Source organism: Citrus sinensis, chromosome 1 (genome assembly GCF_022201045.2).
Source record: "Citrus sinensis cultivar Valencia sweet orange chromosome 1, DVS_A1.0, whole genome shotgun sequence".
NCBI classification, from domain to species: Eukaryota; Viridiplantae; Streptophyta; class Magnoliopsida; order Sapindales; family Rutaceae; genus Citrus; species Citrus sinensis.
This window is the reverse complement of record NC_068556.1, coordinates 1,795,161-1,821,416: the sequence shown is the minus strand read 5'-3', so window position 1 is coordinate 1,821,416 and position 26,256 is coordinate 1,795,161. Positions and strand designations below refer to the sequence as shown.

General features: G+C 33.7%; 1 protein-coding gene, 1 long non-coding RNA gene and 1 pseudogene across 9 annotated transcripts; 2 read left to right on the top strand and 1 right to left on the bottom strand.

Moving 5' to 3' along the window:
• The first annotated feature begins 7,093 nt into the window (after positions 1-7,093).
• LOC102619723 (RNA-dependent RNA polymerase 6-like) lies at positions 7,094-12,740 on the top strand. Of its 5 annotated transcripts, XM_006483295.4 has the most exons (4): positions 7,094-7,279; positions 8,023-10,806; positions 11,586-11,906; positions 11,980-12,159. In XM_006483295.4, the coding sequence occupies exons 2-4, from the start codon at positions 8,089-8,091 to the stop codon at positions 12,016-12,018; spliced, it is 3,078 nt and encodes a 1,025-aa protein (XP_006483358.1). In that variant the 5' UTR covers positions 7,094-7,279; positions 8,023-8,088; the 3' UTR covers positions 12,019-12,159. The 5 variants fall into 5 exon arrangements, with proteins under 5 accessions (XP_006483358.1, XP_006483357.1, XP_006483356.1 ...); XM_006483294.4 differs by having other exon boundaries at positions 7,100-7,279; positions 8,010-10,806; positions 11,586-12,740; XM_006483293.4 differs by having other exon boundaries at positions 7,101-7,279; positions 11,586-12,740.
• Positions 12,741-17,417: 4,677 nt separating this feature from the next.
• LOC112499077 (small nucleolar RNA Z247) lies at positions 17,418-17,520 on the bottom strand (annotated as a pseudogene).
• Positions 17,521-22,001: 4,481 nt separating this feature from the next.
• On the top strand, positions 22,002-25,315 carry LOC102620374 (uncharacterized). Of its 4 annotated transcripts, none has more exons than XR_008051212.1 (5): positions 22,003-22,667; positions 22,858-23,922; positions 24,127-24,509; positions 24,680-24,961; positions 25,087-25,315. It is a non-coding gene; the product is annotated as an uncharacterized LOC102620374 (long non-coding RNA). The 4 variants fall into 4 exon arrangements; XR_001508615.3 differs by having other exon boundaries at positions 22,008-22,667; positions 22,858-23,367; positions 23,790-23,922; positions 24,680-25,315; XR_371138.4 differs by having other exon boundaries at positions 22,011-22,667; positions 22,858-23,022; positions 23,790-23,922; positions 24,680-25,315.
• The last annotated feature ends 941 nt before the right edge of the window (positions 25,316-26,256 follow it).

Sequence of the window (26,256 nt, the reverse complement as noted above, 5' to 3'; positions counted from 1 at the left end):
CCTACGAATAAAAAGAATTTGTTTTCAAATGTGAAAAAAGAAAAGGTAAGGTAGTAACTAAATATATTATAGCATCAAAGCAAGATTTGATATGAATTTAGTACAACAAAGAACATCAAATCTATGATTCCTTGTCTAATGTCACCATCGAGCAATAAATTTAAAAGCCTACCTATCAAATAGACATGGCAAGAAATGGAGAAAAAGTTGAATTATAAGAACAAGTTTACGATTTGACACGGTTAATCATTCGTGAACTGAGACAGCATTCAAGAATCCAATTTCAATACAACAACATAGGAGATAAACAGATGACGAATTTTATGAGATAAAGAAGGAGGTTGAGTTTTATTGTATCTCTATTTTCATTCCTTTTAAATTTAAAATAGGTTTTGCAACCGGTTTGTTAACTGGTTATAACATTTTTGAAATAATTAAATATTTTCATTATTAAAAATAATGTGTACCATTGATTACATCTAATGGTACAAAGTTGTTACACTATTAATACAGTAAAAAAAATTACGGCGCCATAGAGGGACCCAAAAAAAAGACATAAGATACAATGGAATTTTAATTAAATTTTACTGTTATGGATAATAAATTAATTAGATTATAAACATATTGTTTCCGTAATAAAATTGTTAGTATTAGGTAATTTACGTCATCACTGTTTCCAAATCATTTTGATTTTATATACAAAATTAAAAATTATATTAATTATATAAAAAGATTAATTATATCATATATGAGGATCCATTAAAGAACAGTTAGGGGTTCATAATTTGTAAATACATTTTAGTTTAATTAAATTCATATTTGTCTTTCTATTTAATTTTTCAAGTAACAATAGAAGTTCAGAATTATTATTGGAAAAAAAATAGGGTGTTGTAACGATTTTAAAAGGTGTGAAAAGCGGCACTCCAAAAAAAAAAACCTTTTAAATGAGCCTAAAGATTTTATGTAAGAGCTTATACTTTGAGAAGGATTATATGCACTTTATAAATTATTCCAAACACTCTATTACTATGCACATTTATTAATTAATTTTAAAAAATAATTAAACTTTGTACGTGTTAGGAAAAAATCAGGTTTTTAAAATTTTATAAAACCTTTTGAAGACCGCTCTCATATAATATATAGGAATACGTAATCCAGAAATCGTACCTTGAAAATCCGAGTTGGCTTTTTCCGCTGAAGTGATTTAAGCTCCTAGATCACGATCCGCCACCACCACTCCTGTTAGATCACGATCTGTCACCACCACGCTTGTTAGATCATGAACTGTCTCCAATGATCTTCCAGGTTATGACTCAGGTTCGATCTGCACTTGACGTGTGGGCGCCTTTATCACTACCAAAGCAACTAGCACGACAAAATTTTTCTCTCAACAATAGAGAGAAAAATCTTATTCTCTGATCTGTATAAAGTGGCTTCTCCTTTTTCTTTTGAGAAAATGAGCCTTATATATCTCCCTTTAGTGAAAACCCTAGGCTCCAAATAATGCCCTAAATAAAATTCACTTTATTTTCTTTTTAATAGGGGACCCACCTTGTAAAATAACATAAGGCCCCTTATACAAAAGCTAATTAAATGGAGCCTACCACTAAATGATATATTTAGGCTTTTGACCCAAATAACTAGTTATCTTACTTATTAGTCCAGTAGTGGTGCAGTCAATTAAATGAGCTAACCCGTGGATCATTTGGGAACATACAATAGTGGCTATAACAATTAGGCATGTAATTAAACTAGCCTAATTATTTAATTCCAAATCTACTTCACTAAAAGATTGGAACTGACTTACATAATTGTATGCTCGAATAATAATTCGTCCCAAGCCACATTGATTTCTTTACTGCACAATCCTTTGTACCACATCGTTAATTAAATTGATATCTCAACTGTCCAATCGATTTAATAACATCTTATTCCTTGATCCTTACTGGTTTTCTCTAATGATCATTTTCAACATATTAAATATGTTGACACACTCTGACCAGAGAATTCTATGATCAAGTGCCGAAAACCCATCAAGAGATGTGTTGTACAAATTCTATATTGTTAATCCATAACTCCAATACTCATAATTGCTCCCACCAAGATGCCGACGAATCTTGACCACAAGGATGTGTCGTACCCATTGGTAACTCAAATGGAATAACAATTACAATCATGAAATCATAATTAACTCAAGATTAAGATTACAGTAAAATCAATGCCTATGAGATTTAATAAGTCTGACAGTTATTACAAAGTTAATGAAATCTCATATGTGATCATGTTCAATGTAGTCGTACTACATCAACAAATTCATACATGATTAAGACAAATCATTCAATGAATTTATTACAGTCTATACCTAAATAAAGTGCCCAACTTTATTTATCAACTGCGAACTAAATTTATTTAATCATAAGATAACTTGTATTTATATCTTCTGTGAATCCACATGGTGATCACATAAATACATATAATATGATTAAATGGACTTTAATACAAATATTAATGCAATTAAGATATTTGAATAAAATACCTCATCTATTTTATTAATCAGAAAAATTGTTTATTACAATTAAATAAACACATATGCTTTTAAAGAGCATATTTTCCCAACAGTACGCTCTACACACTTGTGAAAATACTATACACACTCAAAAAATTTTCTCTAAATACTTTTTTATTATTAAAATTTAATTATTGCTTATATAATAAAATTCGCCAATAAATAAAAAATGATAGATAACAAAATAGGAGTAGCTAACAAAACCCATCAAAATATTTTACCAATGAAAAGATAGTAAGAAATAAACATTATAAACCAAGTAAATAAATCAATTAACTAATATAAACTTGTTTAATATCATTATTATATAACTGAAAAAGAAGTAATTATAGTCATACAAAAATAATTAATCTTTCAAACAAAGATATATCAAAAAACTTATTGAGAATTGCTGTCAACATATATTGTTATTTCTTTCGTAGATACATCGCCACCAGTTACTTCCTTGAAATGTTGCATGCAAGAAATATACATCATCTCCCATCCTTTGACACAAAAAAACTATGAAATCTTTGCCAATTGATTGCTATAGGTGGGATAGGATATCACCTCATGATTGATAGATTCAGTAAAGAATAAGTGCGCATTGCATTATTCACAGTTTTCTATCTGCAGAAGATTTATCTCTTTGCCATAAGTTAATCAAGTACCAACCTAAAACCAGAAGGTAAGCAGAGTTTGAAGCTTCCAATGACGATGGTATTCAGATTCTAATTTGCTATCGAAGTCTAATGAAGGTAACAAATTATAAAATATTTATTCAATATTGAATTCTGAAATGAAACTCACCTCCTGATTGATAAATTCATTAGTATAATCCATTACACATTCTTAATTAACATGGAAAGTTCGAGTTAAAGCCATGTCTTGCAAATAAAAAGTCCAATTAACCATTGAAGCTTATAAACCACTTATGACAATGAGAGCAACATCATGAACTACTCATTCAAAATGGAGAAAATCGGGAACACTGAAGAACAAGGAAGATGGTTGGTGATTGTCATATCTTTAATCATTAAAGATTCTTTCTGTTGTTAACTAAAAAAATCAAAAGGATCACACATACCTCCTTAAAGTTAAAATCTTCAGACATATTGAGTTTCTTTTGTAAATATTTATTCAAAGTATTTGGAAAAAAATTAAGTTTTAAAATGATAAGAAAATTAAATTAATTTTGGCGCCTAAATGAGTAGTTGGAGTAATTCTATTATATATGCTTATAACAAAGTATCCTTAATAGTAATTTATATCATGGGTATTATTATGATAAAAATTTTAATAAAAATATGAGTATTAAAAGTAATTTTTAGAGTGCATATAACCCCGCCCTTATACCTTTTAGTTAAGTAGTTTATCTAATAATATTATCTAAGCGAAAGTGTGAGGCTTCCATTTCTTGTGAAAATTATGTAATTTTGGTATAATTTTAGATGGATATTTAGACGTATTCAATTTTAGGACTATTTTAGATGTACTTAATTTTAATTTTGGGAATTATTGTATGTACTAATATTGTTTTGTTTAATCATCGCACTAAACACTTAGTACCCTGGTTTTCAATTAGCATTTTCTTTCTCTTTCAAAGTTTTGCCCGTGAAAAAAATAAATAAAAACTTGCTTCAATTGATAAAGATTTTAAGGAGTGATATAAGAAGTCTAGTGTTCAAAATTTGCTTACATATATCGAATTTGAAGCCTTGATGAGTTAAATAAATTTTATTTGTGAAAATAAGAAGACACTTGGCCTTGGGCCGATCAAGCTCAAGCCAACCCTATGATTGAAATGAAGAATTATAACCGTCTAAAAGTCCGGCCTTTCAGAATTATTGTCGAGCCTAGCCTGACCCTTTTTGGGTTTGGCTCAAATTTAGGCTTTATCAGAGCCTACCCATGTTTTAAAAATTGTTTTTAATTTTTTTTTAGAATAAGACTCCTATTCTTAATTCTTTATTGACAAATTTTGTTATTGCTCCATTTTTACTTTGAATTTAAATTCAACGATTGATTGAAAGATACATTTGACAATAAATTAATTATAAAAAAAAACAATGCATGTAAAATACTCAAGATTTTTCATAGATTTTTATTCAGACTTATCTAAAATTAGGCAAATTCCAACATATTTAGACTTTGAGATTGGACTAGATGAGTCCAAATAGAATTAAAATAGTATAGGTAGTCCAACTTAAGGTATATTTTTTCGAAGGTTAAAATTAATTAAAATAGAATCCCGATAAAATAATAGCTTTGAAAGACCATAAAAAATTTATTAATTTAGCGAATATTGATATATCGATAAATTAATAATTATTAATTTATAAAGAGAATATCGTGTCTGAAATAAGAATTTTTATGAAGTATAGAATACAATTCGAAAGTAATTCTATCAAATTGTATAATACGATTTTAATTTTGAGTAATGATCAAATTATTAAATTTATAATAAAAAATGATAAAGAAGAAGAAATTGAAGATGAAAGTTCCATTAAAAGGTCCTTCTTGTGCAAGGAAGCACTTAATGTGACAGTGACATTGAATAATTTCTTGTTGCAAAGCAACAATGCCATGTTGAAACTTCTTTCAGCATTACAAAAAAATTAGAAATGAGATTCAAGATAAAATTTATTTCAAGAACAAGTAAGCAACACTAGAAACTTATTTTATAAAAGTGTTATAAACATATTATATGTATTTAATTTTAAATTAATTAATTGTTCATTTATGTATTAATTGGGTCAATAAAAAATTGAGATTTTTCTAAAATTTTATATTTTAATAAGTTTAATGAATTATTAATTTATCACATCGAACTTGACTTGAAGCTACCACATATCGTGGCTGATGGCACAGCCATGATGACTTCCTTCCTTCTTTCATTTAAAGAAAATGATTCTCAAATTGACGGAGGGAACAAAAACATGTGCTTTTTTTTTTTCTTTCTTTCTTTTCTCTCCAACAAGAAAAAAGCATGTTCTCTTGAGAGTGAGAACGTTACCATTACATACCAAGACACCCAACTCATTTGAGATTTAGATGACTTGGTCATCTAATTTTAAAATTATTCTATTATCAAAAATATTATAAAAGTTAAAATTTGTTCGATTTTTATATTTGTTGTTTATAATATCTATCCATTATTTATTAAAAAGTCAAATTTATTCTTATAAAATGACCACCACTATAATTATTTTATCATTTTGTAAGGATATACTTTTACAATAGAATAAACATTTACAATATGTCATTTATGTTCCCAAAATTAAAATGAAATGACATCTATATCCTTAAATAGTACGATATGTTTTGTATATAATGAAGCTGTAAATGACAAAACATAAAGTTTTACTTTGGAGTAAGATATATACGACACGACATCTATGTCTTGAGTATAAAACCACATGTAAGTTATGAGATGATTTTATAAACGACATGTAATGCCTTAGAATTTATAACTTAATACAAATTAACTTTTTGGCTAAGTAGCAAACTATTGCCTTCGCTGATGGGAGAGCAACGGCTTGAGTCCCCTCATGAGGACTCAATCATTTCTCTCCCAATGCCAATAATCAAGTGTAATAAATATCTCTACCACTAATGTGAGTAAAGAAACTATTTCCGAATATAAGTGAGTCTAGAACTCTAAACTAACTTATAATAAATTTGATGAACAGATTTATTACTGACATTACATCAGATATTACAATTAATATTTACAATTATACTATATAACTGGGACTACCACCATACATTGACACACTGAAGTATATACCCAGATATTTTAAACTCTCTCTAATATTCGAGGAGTGCCTGCTCCACTCATATTTCGTAAGGGAGAGACTGTCTCCACTCAATTAATTGATAATTGAGGAAGAACTGAAACTAGCCTCCATAATGCTCTTATGGAGGCTCGAACCCTTGCACTCAACATTGTAAGTACAAGGCTTCTCCCATTGGACCAAAGGCCCATTGGTCACTAGTATTTATTATTAGTTCCACTTAACATGACAAATGGACAAATTTGGTACACTAATACATACATACATATATATACATGTACACATACATACATACATACATACACACACACAAACACACATGTATGTATGCATGTAAAAAATAAAATACTCAAAAAGTCGATCACCAAATGATGCTAACTTCTGAAAGAAGGTGATATGAAAAGTAAAACAACATGGAATAATTTATGCGCGTGAGCAGATATGGCAACTAAAGTTCTTCCCATTCACATTTATATTGTATTAAAGAATTTGTATGTATTTAGTTTTTGCCTAGAAGTCAAAATTCAGTAAAATTAAAAAAAAAAAATTCATGTAAGCTGATCGAGCCCACGCTTCTTTCTTATCACATTCATTAATCACCACCATTATATTAAATCATCGAATCGCTCGTCAATAGAATTAATATTTTCAAAATTCGCTTAATCAAGTTAATCTTGGCCGTTGAAATTAAGATCTCCGTGTAATCGTCGCGGAAGTGAGGATAAAAAAATATTTAAAAAAAAAAAGAGAAAAAGAAAAAGAAAAATCCACCTTGACAAACTTGCTTGAGAAGGAGACACAGTGAAGAAGATACATATAAAATGGAACCACACTACTTTCATTTATGCTTCTCAGTCTCTTCGAGCAATTAACACCAAACTCACACACTCTCTCTCAGTCCCTCAAGTTGTATCATCGATCGCCATTCTCAAGGAAGGTAACTGCCGTTTCCATTTCTAAACGTCTCACTTTATTTTCCGAGAAAGTGCGGGAAAAAAAATAAAAATTGAAATTGTGCATTTTCTTACGTTTCTCAAATCAAGTTCCAAAGCTCCGATCTTTCTACGCGCAGATGATGTAAAATGCCGAAATTGATTTAAATTATATGAAACCACACAATTTTGTTAATCTTTTATCTTATCTGAAGCTACTGGTGTTCAAAGAGGTGAAATGTGACCTCTTTTTTATGTTTTGCTCTTGAACAATTGTTACTGTTGAAGGCTGATTGTGATTTAAACCGATAGAGATATAATTTTGACTTAGGTCAGCATTATCTTCTCATTGATCTAGTGCAGTTTGATATTTGTTGTTGGGCTTGGTTCATCGTAGTTGTAGCGGCTGAGAAACTGTAAGAAAAGTGAGTATAATAGATTTTATGCTTTCTGCGTTTTTAGAGTTATTTAGCTTGCAATGAATGAATAGTAATGGGAGCTGACTTTTTGGTTATACTACATTCTTCTGTTCTTAGCAATAACTTCGTTAGCTGTTGTATTGTAGCCTTGTGTTGATGACTAATACCAATTGGACATAATATTAAACCCCCCTGAAGTTTTCTATTGTTATCATCAATTATGCTGTTTTATTCCATTGTCTGCATTAACTCAAGTGTTGAATTGGAATGTAATTGTGAAGATATCATGATAGCAGGTTGTAATTGATGCTTTTAGTTTTTTGCACCAGGTTTTCCTTCGAAGAGTTCACTTTATATTATATTTTTCAATTGAACCGGTGGATTTTTTGGACTAAATGGAGCCGGAAGGAAGGGAAAAGCTATTGGTGGATGCTCAAGTTAGTTTTGGTGGATTTGATAGAAATGTTAAAGCAGCAGAGCTTGTCAAATACTTGGAAAATGAAGTTGGAGGTGTGTGGCGTTGTAGGTTGAAGACTTCTTGCACGCCTTCAGAATCGTATCCTGATTTTTCTGTAACAAATACTGCAGAAGTTCGAAAAACAGATGATTATGAGAAAGTGGAGCCCCATGCATTTGTGCATTTTGCCATGCCTACCTATGTAACTCGTGCAGTGGATGCCGCGGGGCGTACGGAGCTCTTTCTGAATGGTCAAGCATTGAAGGTCAGTTTGGGCCCTGAAAATCCATTCCGCTTGAATCAGAGAGGAAGGACTTCAACTCCCTTCAAGTTACCTGATGTGTGTGTTGAAATTGGTACATTAGTTAGCCGGGATGAATTTTTTGTTGCATGGAGAGGACCTGCTTCTGGGACTGATTTTCTGGTGGATCCTTTTGATGGTACATGCAAATTTTGCTTTACAAGAGATATTGCATTCGCTCTCAAAAGTTCTACTGAGCATGCAGTGATTAAATGTGAATTTAAGGTGGAGTTTTTGGTGAGGGAAATCAATTTGGTCAAGCAATATTCTGAATTCTCATGTGTAGCAATTTTGTTGCAGCTGGCTTCTTCACCTCGGGTGTGGTATAGAACTGCCGATGATGATATACTGGTGCTTGTTCCTTTTGATATGTTGGATGATGATGATCCTTGGATCCGAACAACAGATTTCACACCTAGTGGAGCAATTGGTCGATGTAATTCATATCGAATTTCCATCTCTTCTCGTCATCGTGGGAAGTTGAGTAAGGTCATCACTTATCTTGGAGAACGAAGGGTGCAAGTGGATAGCCTGAGCCGGCCAATTACAATTAGAGAAGAACCTGATTTTGAGGTGCCCATGAGTGATCCCTTTTTCTGTATTCATTACGAGGAAGGGATATCCTTTGAGATAATGTTTCTGGTGAACGCGGTCATGCATAAAGGGATTATTAATCAACATCAGTTATCGGACAGTTTCTTTGATCTACTGAGGGGTCAATCTAGGGAGGTCAATGTGGCTGCATTGAAGCACATCTATTCTTATAAATGGCCTGTGTTTGATGCCTGTAAGAGGCTGAAGCTTGTGCAAGAATGGTTACTAAAAGATCCTGAGCTGTATAAGGGTCCTAAGCAGATAGATGACATTGTTGAAGTCAGAAGGTTGGTTATTACTCCGACTAAAGCATACTGTCTGCCACCAGAAGTTGAACTCTCCAACAGGGTTCTGAGAAAGTATAAAGATCTCGCGGATCGCTTTCTAAGAGTTACCTTTATGGATGAGGGCTTGCAAACAATGAACGCAAATGTTCTCAGCTATTTTATTGCTCCTATTGTTAGAGACATCACGTTGAACTCCTTCTCGCAGAAAACACGAGTGTTCAAAAGGGTGAGGAGTATTCTCTCTGGTGGATTCTATCTATGTGGTCGGAAATTTTCTTTTCTGGCCTTCTCATCCAGTCAACTGAGAGACTGTTCTGCCTGGTTTTTTTCTGAAGATGGAAAGACTAGTGTACTTGACATCAAGAAATGGATGGGGAGGTTCACTGACAAGAATATTGCCAAGTGTGCTGCTAGGATGGGTCAGTGCTTCTCTTCTACTTATGCAACAGTTGAAGTACCACCAACAGAAGTTGATCCTGAGCTTCCAGATATTAAGAGGAATGGATATGTATTTTCTGATGGTATTGGAAAAATCACTCCTGATCTTGCTATGGAAGTAGCACAGAAATTGAAATTGGATGTGAACCCTCCACCCTGTGCTTATCAGATTAGATATGCTGGTTGCAAAGGGGTTGTGGCGTGTTGGCCTGCAAAAGGTGACGGGATTCGAATGTCTTTAAGGGAAAGTATGAACAAATTCCAGTCCCACCACACCACTTTGGAAATTTGTTCTTGGACTAGGTTTCAGCCTGGTTTCCTTAACAGGCAGATTATTACATTGCTATCAACATTGAATGTTCCAGATGAAATGTTCTGGAGTATGCAGGATTCTATGCTTTCTAAACTGAATCAAATGCTTGTGGACTCGGATGTGGCATTTGAGGTTCTGACTGCAGCCTGTGCTGAGCAAGGAAACACAGCAGCAATAATGCTGAGTGCTGGTTTTAATCCTCAGACAGAACCTCATCTACGAGGCATGCTAACTTGTATAAGAGCAGCCCAACTTTGGGGCCTTAGGGAAAAGGCAAGGATCTTTGTACCTGCTGGGAGGTGGTTGATGGGATGTTTAGATGAGCTTGGGGTATTGGAAGGAGGCCAATGCTTTATCCAAGTGTCAGAGCCATTTCTGGGTAACTGCTTTTCCAAACATGGTTCTAGGTTTGCAGAGACAAAGAAATTGCAGGTTATTAAGGGGTTTGTGGTTATAGCTAAGAATCCTTGTCTTCATCCTGGAGATATAAGGATTTTGGAAGCAGTTGATCACCCGGAATTGCATCATTTATATGATTGCCTTGTTTTCCCTCAAAAAGGTGATAGGCCCCACACAAATGAAGCTTCTGGAAGTGATCTTGATGGGGACTTGTACTTTGTCACTTGGGATGAAAATCTTATCCCCCCAAGTAAGAAGAGTTGGCCTCCTATGGAATACAATGCCGCTGAAGCCAAAACGTTAACACGCCCTGTCGATCAGCGGGTTAGCTACTTGCCTCTTGGAATGTTATCACTGAACTTCCAACCAATATTTGATTATCTAATTTTTTTTTTCCATTGGTATTAAATAGTACTTCTACCATGAAACAAAATTCCTTTCGTAAAATTGTCTCCAACAAGGCAATTTACATAGCTCTTGCATTTGCATACACATGTTGGTTAAGACAATGTCAGATACTAATAGTTTCCATATTTATATTCACAAAGCATGAGAACATCAGTGCTAATACCTGTGAAACAAATGAACTTGCATGAAATTATTAATTGTGGACATGGTGACTTTTCTGGCGCATTATTATATGCATCAGCCCTGCCCAATATCACACTTAAGGTAGCTCAATAATGTTAATGGCACTTTCCAAGTACATGCTGGCATCATGGGGTTCCCAAAATTGATGTCAATAGGCTGCTAAGTTCTGAACTGTTGTCTGAGTCTGACATTGGGATTTCAAGTCAAGAATAAAACAAATTCATACTGATGAATCAGTGAACAAATTCATCAATTAGAAGAGGTGAAATTGGAATTGATGAGTTGGAATTTTAATTCTTATTGCTGAATTGATAAATTCGAAATTCAATTTATGATGTAGATGATTTGGTGAAATCTAGAATTGTATGTCTAGAAGAACCAGTAGTGAAAGCTGGATTACGGTCATTTCGATATTTCCTATAAAAGCATTCAGATTTATTATTTAGATTATGATTTATCTTGTTGTTAGTAGACCTGTAGATTACCGACTTTTTATTATCTTTATTTTACAGGACATAATTGAGTTTTTTGCAAAACACATGGTGAATGAGAACCTGGGGACAATCTGCAACGCGCATGTTGTTCATGCTGACCACAGTGAGTATGGAGCTCTTGATGAAAACTGCATCCTTCTAGCGGAGTTAGCTGCCACTGCTGTTGATTTCCCCAAAACTGGGAAGATCGTAACCATGCCTGCACATTTGAAACCCAAACTGTACCCAGATTTTATGGGGAAGGAAGCCTATCAATCATACAAATCGAACAAAATATTGGGAAGGCTCTATAGGCAGAGTAAAGATGCTTATGATGAAGACATTTCTGTTTCGTCTGAGGTAGACATTAATCCTGTTGACATCCACTACGATACCGACCTTGAGGTACCTGAATCAGTTGATTTCATTGCAGATGCATGGAATCAAAAGTGCTCTTATGATGGCCAGCTGAATGGTCTTCTGGAACAGTACAAAGTGAACAGGGAAGAAGAATTAGTGACCGGGCATATTTGGTCCATGCCAAAATACAACAGCCGGAAGCAAGGAGAACTAAAGGAGAGGCTCAAGCATTCTTATAGTGCGTTAAGGAAAGAGTTTAGACAAGTTTTTGAGAAAATGGACTCTGATTGTGAGCTCCTCTCTGAGGATGAAAAGAATGCATTATTTGAACGAAAGGCATCAGCGTGGTACCAGGTTACTTACCATCCGGAATGGGTAAAGAAGTCACTTGATTTGCAAGAGCAAGATAGTGCTAGGAGTGTAGTGTTATTGAGTTTTGCCTGGATTGCAAATGATTATCTTGCTCGGATCAAAATTAGGTGCCGGGAAATGGCAAATATTGACACCTCTAAACCGGTCAATTATTTAGCCAGGTATGTTGCTGATAGGATCTGACTAGTTTTTGAAGATGCCAACAGCTACTTTTTGTGGCTGTAACAGGCTTTAATAGGCTGCAAGCCACTCTGCCATTGTCAAAGGTTAAGCTGCCATGTGATTTTACTATGGCAGCACTGGCCTTAAAAACTGTTATCCAAGCATGATATATGATATATGTACATGTTTATTAATTTTGTAAAATGTTATAGGAACTTTCGTGCTTTGTTTGGAAACTTGGATGCTATCTTGTATTGCTCATTTCTCAGGAATTTGATTATTTTATTTGATTGGTGTCAAGTTGCTGGCAGGTCAATTTTTTGTTTTGTCTGTTTTTGCATGCATGGATAGATTCTGTCAGTTTACTAGCATTATAACAAGAAAGTAAGCTTGGTATTTGAATCCATCATGTTTGCTTTTATATGTTAGTTATGTCTTATGAATATGAATATATAGGCCAGGAAGACTTGAACCTTTACTTGCATCTTTACTTGCATCAGCCCTAAGAATTTTACCTGGAACTTTTGTGAGTACCAACCAATATATGATTTTCTTTTGAACAAGAAAAGATCAGAATATTGCACATGCATTTTCCTTTTAATAATTATTTTTTTTCCCGACGTCTTCTTCTTTCCTCGAGTACTATAACATTACATAAAATTTCTGATTTATTATGGAATCATACCTCAGATTTTGACTCGTTGAAAACGAGAAGTCATTTTCAAATTTTATATCAAACGCCGCATCATATAAACATTGTGATTGACTGTTTAAAAATTTAAAACATTTCCACTGCCCACGACGATTAACAGAAAAAAATTACATTCTTTGGAGTTAAAAATACAAAATGCTCTGTAGATTTTGTTTGGTTACTTAGAAAAACAGAGAGAAAATTTTGACTGAGAGAAAATGGAAAACTTCGACAACTTTATTAATTGAGTCACGATACAATTTATAGTAGTGTGAGAATCTTTTCAAGTTTTACAATCTCACAAAACTCGTGAGCACAGATTCTAATATACATAACAAACTTTTGGAGGGAAGCTTATAAGCTCTCTAACTAACTGCAAAACTGACTTCCAGCGTGGCTTGATGACTCAACAGCTGACTCAGCGTATGTTATTCTTAACATGCCCCCATAAGCTCAAGGTCGTGAGCAGACATTGAGCTTAGTTCACATATAGGCAAAATGATCAAAACTCAGAGGTTTGGTGAGCACATCAGCTAACTGATCAGAACTAGATACATGTTCAATGAAGAGATCCTTGTTGGCAATGTGCTCTCTGACAAAATGTAAATCCAGTTCTATATGTTTAGTTCTTGAATGATATTTAGGATTGCTAGCCAAAGCTTCTGCACTGCTGTTGTCACAGTAAAGAACAGGAGGTTTGGGAAGTGATACTTTGAGCTCTTTCAACAGATATGTAATCCACAGAACCTCAGATGTAGCTAAGGCCAATGCTCTATACTTAGATTCAGCAGATGACCTGGAAACAATGTTCTGTTTCTGAGATGACCAAGACACAAGATTGGACCCAAGATAAACACAATACCCTCCAACAGATCTTCTATCATCTGGATCAGACCCCCAATCTGCATCAGAATATGCTATGAGACTTGGAGAACCTGACTTGAAGAACTGCAGTCCAAAATGTGCTGTGCTTTGTAGATATCGTAATACCCTCTTGCAAGCCTGCCAATGCAAGCTAGTTGGAGCAGCTAAAAACTGACTCAATTTGTTTACAGTGAATGCAATATCTGGTCTGGTCAGAGTCAGATACTGCAGAGAACCAATGATGCTTCTGTAAAGAGAGGGATTTGTAAATGAGCAACCTTTGTCCTTCTGCAACTTATCAGCAACACTGATAGGTGTATTACAGCCTTTGCTCTCAAGCATATGAGCTTTTCTTAAGATGTCACCAACATACTTAGTTTGAGATAGATGTAACCCTTCAGCAGATGGAGTCACTTCTACCCCAAGAAAGTAGTTAAAATCTCCTAAATCTTTAAGTGCAAATTCTGAGCTAAGTAGGCTGATAACCTCTGAAATATAAACCTCACTAGAACCTGTTATCAGAATATCATCTACATAAACAAGAATGATGAGAACATTACTGCCAATATGCTTGAAAAACAGTGAAGTATCTGACTTTGAAGATCTGAAACCCCACTGAACTAAAGACCCTTTTAATCTATCATACCAAGCCCTTGGAGCCTGCTTAAGACCATAAAGGGCTTTTTGTAATTTGCATACATGAGTGGGAAACTGAGAGTTGATAAAGCCTTCTGGCTGAGACATAAACACATCTTCAGTAAGCATGCCATTAAGAAAGGCATTGTTAACATCCAATTGCCGAACTGGCCAACATTGCATGACTGCTAAGCTAAGAACAATACGAACAGTGCAGGGTTTAACAACTGGACTGAAGGTTTCAAAGAAATCTACTCCATAGGTTTGATGAAAACCTTTTGCAACCAACCGAGCCTTATACTTGGAAATGCTACCATCTGGATTATATTTAACTCGAAAAACCCACTTATTTCCAACAAGTTTTGTAGCTGTTTCAGCTGGAACCAATGTCCAGGTGCCATTTTTCTGCAAAGCATTATACTCCTCTTGCATGGCCATTTTCCACTTTATATCAATCAGGGCTGCTTTAACACTCACTGGTTCAAGGTCTTGGGTAGCTGTAAGATAGGTCTTTGGTTTAAAAATACCAGATTTGGCTCGAGTAACCATCTGATGAGTTGAAATGACAGGTTGAGATGATGGTTGTAATTCATCAGAGGGATTGGCTAAAGCATTATGTGATGAAGAATGTGATGATGTTGAGCTGTATGAATCTGAGATTGGTGAAGCTTGATGAGCATGTTGAGGTGAATGTGAAGTTGGTAACTCTGCTGAAGCAGGAGATGTAGCTGATGACTGATGCAAGCCACTGTCATTAAGGATACAAACAGATGGAGAGTATGATGATAGAGAATTGGAAGAAGACTCAGATGAAGAGAACAACTCTAAATAGGGAAAATCAGACTCATTGAAAACAATATGAGCAGCAACATAAACTTTGCTTGACTTTGTTAGACACCTATATCCTTTGTGAAGAGGGCTGTAACCTAAGAACAAACATTTTTGGGAATGAAAATCAAGCTTGTGGTCATTATAAGGCCTGAGAAAAGGATAGCAAGCACAACCAAAAACTCTGAGAAGTTGATAGTTTGGTGGCTGATTATGGAGCTTTTGATAGGGAGATAAGTTGTTCAGTGTAGTGGTAGGCATTCTATTAATGAGATAAGAGGCTGTATGGAAAGCCTCCCACCAGAAAGAAATAGGCATTTTTGCTTGAGCAAGGAGTGTTAATCCAGTTTCTACTAAGTGTCTATGTTTTCTCTCAACAACACCATTTTGATGGTGAGTATAAGGACAACTAAATCTAGCTTGGATACCTTCTTTTTGAAGAAAGGACTGAAAAGCTTTGAATTCACCTCCCATGTCAGACTGCAAGGTTTTGATATGCAGATTGAATTGTTTCTCAACTAAGCTCTTGAAGTGTTTGAAAGTAGTAAGGGCATCAGATTTTAAAACTAAGGGAAAAATCCATCAGTATCGGGTGAAGTCATCAACAAAGGAAATATAGTATCTATAACCATCTAGTGATAAAACAGGAGCTGGTCCCCATAAGTCTGTGTGTATTAATTCTAAAGGGTATTTTGTTTTGATTTCAGTAGTAGGGAAGTGTAATTGATGTAACTTTCCAAGTTGACAGGCATCACAGAAAATAAAATTTGATTTACTAACATTGGCTGACATTAAACAATTGTTTCTGAGAATAGTTTGTATGACATGCTTACTTGGATGACCAAGTCTATTGTGCAACATATTTGCTGACATAGAACTTGAAGTTTGAAAGCTTACAGGAAATGTAGACTTAAAACAGAAGTCATTATTTGAACTTTGAACAGAAGTAACTACATTATTGCAGGAAAGAGTTGACATCATAGAACTAGGATGAGACACTGGCAGAACAAGAGTGGAAGAAGAGAGAGATTCCTCTTTTGACAGTAGCTTGTATAGGCCATCTCTAGCAATCCCCTGAGCCAACAGAGTGCCATTCACCTTGTCCTTTAGGAAGCAAACATCAGAGAAAAACTCAATGGTTATATCATTATCAGTGAGAAGTTTGGAAATACTAATAAGGTTCTTGGTAATTTGAGGAACACACAAAATATTTTGTAGTTGTAAACATGTGCCAAATGAGGTGTGAAGTTGTGTAGAACCTATGTGATTAATTCTAAGACCTTGGCCATTACCAACAGTAAGTAAGTTTGAGCCAAAATAGATCTTACCATCACTCAGATTTTGAACTGTGTTTGTTAAGTGATGAGTTGCACCACTGTCCAGAAACCATCCCTGATCAGCAGCTCCTTCAGATGTTGTTATGAAGGCTGCTCTTGGTCCTTGATACTGATTAGAGAAGTGATTTGGAGCTGGAGCTGGAAAATTTGGGATAAAATTTCTGTTGAACCTGTCTCTGCAGTCAGCTGCTGTATGATTAAACCTGAAGCATATCTGACAAGCAGCACCATTTCCCTGAGCAAAATTCTTTCCAGCACCTCCTGAGTTGAAACCACCTCTGCCATAATTGTTATTGAAGCCACCAGGACCAGGAAATCCACTGTTAAATCCACCAGCAGCACCTCTGAAATTATTATTATTCCAGTTTCCTTTTCCTGGATTGAACCATTGGTAACCACCTCTTCCATTACCACCAAAACCACCTCTTCCACCAGAGTTATTATTCCAATTGTTTCCTCCAGCCTTCCAGTTGTTTTGATTATTGTTATTACCTTTCTTTGAAAAATTTCCAGCCTGAGCTACATTTGCTGCATAATTGTTCTTGGTTTCCTTACTATCATGAAGCTTGTTATTCTCAAGTCTAGCCTCATGTGTGAGAAGCATAGCATAAGCCTCACTAAGATCCATTTTCAACATGTTTGCCTCAATATAGACTACTACAGGATAATATGACTAATCTAGACCAGTAATAAGATGAGTGATTAAATCCAAATCATGCATAGGACTACCAGCTAAAGCAAGACCATCTGTAACTGACTTAAGCTTTGTAAAATACTCAGACATGGTTAGAGATCCTTTTCGCAGATTACTCAAAAGCATTTTCAGATGAACTTTCTTAGCCATAGATTCAGATCCAAATTGTTTTTCTAGATTTTTCCACAGCTCAAAAGAAGTCTTAGAGCTTACCACAAGACTGAGAATATCTACATTCATGGACGACAGAATCCAACTGAGCAGGAGCTGATCTTGACGTCTCCAGGCTGCATACTCTGGATTCTCTTGACCTTCAATGCTAGAAGAGGAAGAACCTTCAGATCTAGCCTCTGGAGAAAGAAATTGACTAGGACAGATTCTTGATCCATCAATATAGCCTTCAAGACCATTGCCTCGAATTGAAGACAGTACTTGCTGTTTCCAGATCGTATAGTTTGCACGATCAAGCTTAATTGGATTTGTGAAGGTGAAAGAAGTTATGGAAGTGTTGCTCGACTGTTGATTGGAACCGATTAAGGCCATTGGATTCAAGCTCTGATACCAAGTTAAAAATACAAAATGCTCTGTAGATTTTGTTTGGTTACTTAGAAAAACAGAGAGAAAATTTTGACTGAGAGAAAATGGAAAACTTCGACAACTTTATTAATTGAGTCACGATACAATTTATAGTAGTGTGAGAATCTTTTCAAGTTTTGCAATCTCACAAAACTCGTGAGCACAGATTCTAATATACATAACAAACTTTTGGAGGGAAGCTTATAAGCTCTCTAACTAACTGCAAAACTGACTTCCAGCGTGGCTTGATGACTCAACAGCTGACTCAGCGTATGTTATTCTTAACATTTGGATCTGTATTAATGTAAAACAAAATTCTGTAGCAATAACTTAATAGAAATCGAAGATAATAAATATAAAATGTTTTATAACAAAATTCTCTTAGGATGTTGATTTTTAGGATGAAATCTATATCTCTTATTTTAATCTAAAAGAAATTTTAGAATACATCAGTTGCATTTTTCAAGCGATATTTCAAGAGATTTTTTTTCAAAGTATTCGTGTGATGTTTTTTATTCACGCCATCTAATGGATGATCACATTTGGTGACACGCGGCCAATAAACAAGTATGAGCTTAAGTACTCTTAACTCTTTGGGCTAGCGTATTAATTGATAATTGAATAGTGATATTGAACCACTCAATTACCGATCCTTCTGTTCAATTAATCCCCTATATTTTCGAAGTTGCCCTCATTTAAAATTAAAAGTAAGTACTTATTTTTATAACTTTTTTCTTTTCTCTGTCGTATGTGCTCTCTCTCTTTCTCTTCTGATCAACACCATGTTAATCTTCATCACCACCAAACCCATTGAGGAGGTTTTTAATACATCATAGATAATATAATCAATGAATGCATATATGACATGTGTAAATGAATTTAATATAACCACTACTTGCATATTGATTTTTTAAATATAAATACACACTTGTTATAGTATTATTTACTTATTGTATGGCTAAAATGGTACTTCTGATGTATTCTAAAATTTCTCCCATCTCATTAGATGTTAAACAACTTTTATTTTTAGTTATTTTAAAAATCTTTTCCTTGTAATTTTCACTGCAAAATCTGTAAATTGAAGATTATTTTCACTTCCAAATCCATCACTTCAAAATCACCACCATACCCATCTTCACATCCCTAGAGATGCCCAATGGGCCGAGTGTCACGAGGCACGGTACGGGCATGGCACGTGTCCGTATAGCACGACACGACACGACACGACACGACACGACACGACACGAGCACGTTTTGGTAGGGCACGAGGCGCGGCACAGCACGCACGTGGGCCGTGTTGGGCCTTAAAAGCACGAAACAATTAAAGATGGGTCAAAGCACGGCACACGAAAAGGCTAGTAATAAGCACGCTTCATTGGTAGGCTAAGCACGCGGCCCGTGGGTCACCAATAGTATGTTGGCCAAAGTATATCAAAATAATTTTTTTTAATAAAAAATTAATATAAAATATCATAATTTTATAAATATCTTGAAATTAAATTTTTAAAATTTTTTTTAGCATAGACTTTTAAAAATTAATTTAAGTCATAGTTTAAATAAATATTTTAATTTTTTATGTTTATAATTTATTGAATGGATAAATAAATATCATGATTTTATAAATGATAAATAAAAACTTTTACGACATTAATATTTTATTTATGAAATCATAACTTAGTTAATAGTCAATGGAGATATGTTTCATTTGTGAATGAAATATTTTTCATATTTATGCACAAAAAAATAAAATTATGAACAAAATATTTTTATGATAGGTTAAAAATTACATTTTCATTCAATGGAGTTTATGAGCAATTATAATATTAGTAGTTCAAATAAAATTAGATGTAAGTGTTATTCTAGATTGTAATTTTGTTTTTCATTAATTATTACTATGATCTATGAAATTATTATTATTATTATTATTACGCACGTGGGCTTGAATAAAATACACTAGACACGTAGGTTTTTTTAGATATGCTGGACATGTGAACAAAAAAAAAAATTGATAGACTTTTTTTAGGGTGTGCCGGGCCCTTATAAAAAAAAGTGCGAACGGCACGGTATGGCCCACCAAATTGGTGGGCCGTGCCGGCCCACGAACCCGCATGGGCCAACGCTTGGTGGGTCGTGCTGTGCCTGGCCATCATTAATCATCCCTTGTTGCTGATATTGCAGATTTCAGTATATTTGGAATTACATGTATGATTACATGAATCAGCTTCGCTTCTTGACCGGTTGAATATATCATCCTGATTAGGGGTGGGCATAAACCCACAACCCATGGGTTTATCCAAACTCAAACCAAATTAAATGGTTTGGGTTGGGTAAATAATGAAAATGGGTTAGATGTGAGTTTTATGTAGAAAACCATTTTATTATGGTTTGGGTATGGTTTACCCATAGGTTATGGACAAAACCCCAACACTCAAATTTTTCAAATGAAATAAATGAAAACAAAATAAATGAACACAAATAAGTGAAAGACCACCATTAAATTTTTTATGGCGCGATCAATTGTCAACAATTAGAAAATGAAAATAACAGTAAAAATAAATTTAAATTAAATAAATATTGTTGTAAATAACATAAATTTTTTTTCTTATTTACAAAAATAATTCCTCCCACATGGAAGGATCATCATAGAAAGAGCAGGAAACTCTACTAAGAAGAAATAACATAAATTTCTTCTTATTTACAAAAAAATTTTCTTGTAATTATTTATTTTGTGAACATTTGCTTATAATAAATATTTTTTAATATTTTAAAATTAAATGTAAAAAGTATAGGTAAAATATTTTATTATTTATCTTATAATAAATTTTTATTTGTCATTCAAGTTTTCTTATAATAATTTTTTTATCATTTGACTAATAATTTTCTTATATATTTATTATAAGAAAATTTTCACAAAATAAATAAGTATAAAAAAATGTATTATTAATTTTTTTGTTCATATCAAAACATATATTTCTTATTTTTAATGCTTTATTTTTTATTTAGTTTCTATTCATGTGATTTATTTAATTTAGAATAAATATAAATAAAAGAGTAGTTGAAAATAAGGGTAATATTGTAAACTTATACGATTAGGGGGGGTTTTGGCCATTATAAAAGCAGAAGGGGGAAAAATAATATATGTTGATTACTGTAGGGGGGAAACTGACAATCTCCCTAAAATTAAACATATAAGTAGACAACATAACGCAAAACTACCAAAACGATAAATAAAAACAAATATTGCATAATTAAATAAATAACAAGTGGCAAAATTTATTATTAGATTGTTAATGTCATGTTTGTGAAAGTTTATTATTAAAGTGTACGTTCTTATTTATTGAGAAATACTAATTTTTGTGATTAAACTTTATTTTGATTTTCTAGTATTCTTTAATTTAAGGATTAAGTTATTGTAAAATTTATAATTTTTATCCACTATATTTTTTTATATTTTAATATCAATTTAATAATTAATAACAATTAATAATTATTATAATTTTGATATAATTAAATTTTATTAAAATAAAAATTATTTTGATAATAAAATTAAACCAAATCCAAACCAAACCCAAATGGTTTGGTTTGGGTTGGATCCAAATTTTTATGATTTAGTTTGAGTTAACTTAAAATCCAACCCAAACCAACACATGCTCACCCCTAATCCTGATGATAAGCCAAACAACAATAAATTTGAATCCAAGAATGATAAAGTATACCATCAGCCTCGATCCGTAGTGGCCCGTGGCTGATTCATTAAATTAAATGGCTAGTAAATATTTATTCACTCTTTCATTATTATACTGAACAAGATATTTTAATGCAGAGTAAATGTATAAGTCTATTATATCCATTAGATTTTGAAATTGATTATGATTGTGTAGACGTGTAGTGTTATGCTACCGTGCTTCTTTAAGATGGTGAGTTGATTTCTTGGTGTGACAAAAACAATTAAATGAATTAATTTCCAGAAGCTACTTTTTAACCTTTTGATTGAATAGCGCACTTGATTATGAAAAAAAAAGTTTAAAATAATTAAAAATAATATTGTTTTGTTGGTGATGGGCTGGTTTGTGTCCAAGTTTTAACTATGATGATGTATGATTCTGTGGAGAGACGGCACAGAAAGAGTTGAGTAAAAGGAGAGTTTTGGCCTCAAAAAAGTCATCCCGAACTGCTAATGAGGGCGGACTAGCTTTAGAACAGAATGAGAGCGAGGCTTCTGTTTTGAGTTTAATTGCGAGACCTTATTCCTTGCCAGGAATAAGATATTTCAATATTTGGTTAATGATGCCTTTTTCATTTTGTTCACCTGGTTTCATTTCAATTGGTGCTTTCCAATATTGGTAATTTTTCGTGTCATTCCTTCTTTGTGATCATGCTTCATACATTTTTTTTGAAACCTTGTGGGCCTTTGCTTTGGCAAGCAAGCTTCGTTGGTTGAGGATATTTCCCTGCTGGGTTCTGGGGTCTTTCCTGTTGGTCCTGAGTCTTTGGAGGCGAAGGTTAATGTATTTTATCCGATTGTATTTGGTGGCTCTTTTGTTTCTCTAATTGATGCTGAAGAGTTTTGTGCTGTCTACATCTTCACAGCCCTCAAACGGGTACTTAATTTTAGACTACTTTAATCCCTCTCTTCATGGATAATGCACTTGTATTTATAGACTACAAAGATTTAGGCCTTACAATACAAAATATCCTTGTTTTTTGATACTATATTTATGCCACGTTGCCTACATTTCGCAAGTCACTATTAATTGTTTGATCTGGATGCTGGTTTGGTCCGTATTGCAGGACTTCTATCTCTTAAAGTAGGGGGCGCAAGTTCTTCATTGGATCCGTTAAAGCGTGTCGGATCAGAATTGGCAATGCAACGACCTGCTCAAAAGCCATATTCTTGACATAGGAACTTGTTTCTGCTGATGCATTAAAGAATAACGTGAAATTCTTAATTCTTAGGTATTTGGAAGTCCATTGGCGATTCTGCCTATATTGAACATAGGAGCTTTCTTTAGTAATGTCAACCATCCATTTGTTTTCTAGATCTCCATCCCTCACTAAGCCTGTAAGCCATCTTGATCTAAGTTCACCCTAAGGAGGTAATTATGGATGAAGTAATAATGTAATATATAGCATCGCCTATGGGTCTATGGTTCTCTTTGACTGCTTCAATGGTAATTTTGGGTGTAGTGAACATCAAAAGAAAGATTATATGCTACTAATTGCAAGACAATCAAGGAGATGCACCAATTAAACGCGCATAGCTATCATGAGATACTGATATGGATAATGGCAAGTTAGTAGGTAGGATTTCTTCTTTTCTATAAGAAATAGAAATTAATTTTTACCGGCTAGATTTGCGATAAACTGAGGAGAGAATGAGGAAATCGCTTTCTTTGAATCCCATGAAAGGATGTGGATAGTTGTATGAGGAAGCCATTTATGGCTGTTGCTTATCCAACAAAGATTGATAATATCAACTTAGAATGATATCAGATTGGGAAAATGGAAAATATTGATTCAACAGATGTTATTGACTTGAAAGGATATAGATGGACTGAAAAATGTGTATGGTATTGCTTTCGCGTAATGGTTTATTGTAGTCATCTAAGCTTCTTCTTCGCAACGTGTATATTCTTCTTTCCCATATTTAATCAAATTACTTGTTAAGCAAATTCATTTTGTGCTCTAAAATGTTAAATTTGGGACTTATCTATATTTGTCAGGCAGAGAATACAGGGAAGTCTCAAATGGCAATGGAAAAGATGGTGGAAGGTCGTTTGCATAAACACTATGAAGATGATGTTCTTATGGAAAATTTATCATAAACGATACTTTGACTATTAAGGTATTATAAAGGTATGTGGTGGGCATCTTGTTTTATTGTAGACTCCGTTGCTAAAAGTGCTGGTCATCTTGTTTTATTTGAGGCTCAATTGTCCAATCTTAGTTGTCTATTATTTGGTATTTCAAAGCGAAAGTAGCAACATGCTGAGGGTCTAATCTTTCAATTAGCATAACCCACTTCGAACTTTGTTTTTTTTTTTTTTGGGTGATCTGCAGTTTTTCTTTCAACCCTTGCGCTATAGTGTCAGGTGCTATAATGCATACTCATGTTGTATGCGAGTACGCCTGCAAGGATCCAGACAATATTGGCTATTCATGAAAAGTAGCAGTTGATTGCAGTTGTTGATTAATATTTTACTCTATGCTCTGCACACACTTTTGAATAAACAATAATCCACGCAAGGAAGTGGGTTCAGCTGTAAAGATTGGGAACTGGAATTTGGAGAAGGAATCCAGAGCAGAGTTATCCTTTTGTTCCTTTTTTTTCCCCTTCCTTTATCAGAAGTTGTCTGGTATGTAAATTTTCTGGCAATAAGAAAGTTCAAAACAGTGGCTTGCTCTCCCTGCACCCTTGAACTGGTCATTCCATGTTTATTTTTGTAAGTTATTTTTTTACCTTTTTTTCTTCTCTGTCATTTTCAGTTTTGATCCTCCTTGAGTATTGTAGATCCATCAATATTTTTTTAAGAACTTTTTGGGTATTTATGGTTTTTTACCTTTAGTCAACCCTGTTAATCTCACATCTTCAATACATTTTGCTTGATTACAGAAGCTGGATAAGGAATGCATATGTGAAATTGACCTATCCTGAATGTTTCTATTTACAACACAACACAGAGCAAAATGGTCAAAGCCCTTACCATATTTTGCTCTCTTGTCAATTTACTCACTCCTCAAAAGCCTTGGTGAGGATGGGAATCGATTCTATGACATATTTAGAACGACTGTTCCAGACAGTTCTATCTAGCTTCCTGGCTTTTGATCCACCTCTGTTCTAGTATATTTGGATTCATCAGTTTAGTTCTTATAATCCTAGAATGCCTTATTGCAAGTGAGATCTGGTACCAAATTCATTTAATTTTATAATTTATCCTCTTTGAGCGAGGGTTTGTTTACTTTCAACTTTTTAATGCAACACCCATCTTATATTTGTTCGGCGTCGCCCATAATTTGCAGGCTTGAAGCATCAAGTGCTGATGCACCAGTAACTCTAGCTGCCTGTAATTAATTGTTGGCTCTTTGTAGGGCAAACATATGAAGTTAGAGTTTAGCCCTAAAAGGTTTTGTTTCGGGGAGATCCAACTGAAGCTTTTATGTAATTTAATTATTCAATATTGTATTATGGTTATGAAACGTTTTTGTTTTTCCTTTGGTTAATGAAATTGCATGTCTGCTTGTAATAACACTTGAAAATTTGTTCTGTTTCCTCTTTTGTGGACGCAATAAAAGATTATTTACAGGGCAATTTGCAGAATTACGAGATTTGGCAAAGCGTTTAGTTAACCTGAGAGTAGAGAAATTAATAACTAAGAACCTGTTTTTGAGGGGATTAACATGTCCTTTCTTATGTTTTACAATCACTTTTCCAATAGATTTTAAAATTAATTTTTTAAACTACTTACCATTAAAATCATTAAACACTCTCGTCAATGGATTTTATGACTTGGGCACTATAGCTCTGCCCATGGACTAACCTATTGGCAGAACAGTAAATCCAGAATGGGATAATAAATATTTTAACATAAGTCAAAGAAAAGATAAAAGAAAAGAATTCGATAGACATCTACGTTGTAAAATATGATACTATATAAGTGTAGCAAATAATAATAATAATAAAAGAATTTGATGGGCAAATAAGTTGCAGCAAAACTTGTTAAATACTTGGGAGATAAACAGGGGCAGAGCTCGGAGTAAGTCTCTGGGAGGCCAAGTTCAAACGTTAAGTATTAATAGGGATTAATTTTAGATGGTTTTTTCATCTATAGCTATGATGTAGTCGCTGGGAATTTGGGAATTTTGCTTCTGACTGCAGCAATTGTGGACTTTGATTGATAATTAAGGCCAATGGTGATGCCACATTGGTACTAGCAGAGGCTTTATCCCATTTTTTAATTTAAATTACCATAACAGCTCTTGTGAAAATATAAAAATAATTGAAATATCGTATATTTGTTTTTACATCTCCAATCCACAAAGAAATATTTTTATTTTGAAATTCCTAAGGCCCAACCTCTCCTGGCACAAAAAAAAAAAACAAACCAAAACTATTTATTTTACTGAGTTTTATCTAATTGATTTTTTTTAATGGATCTTATGGCACTTGAAATTCAACTTAATGTTTACATT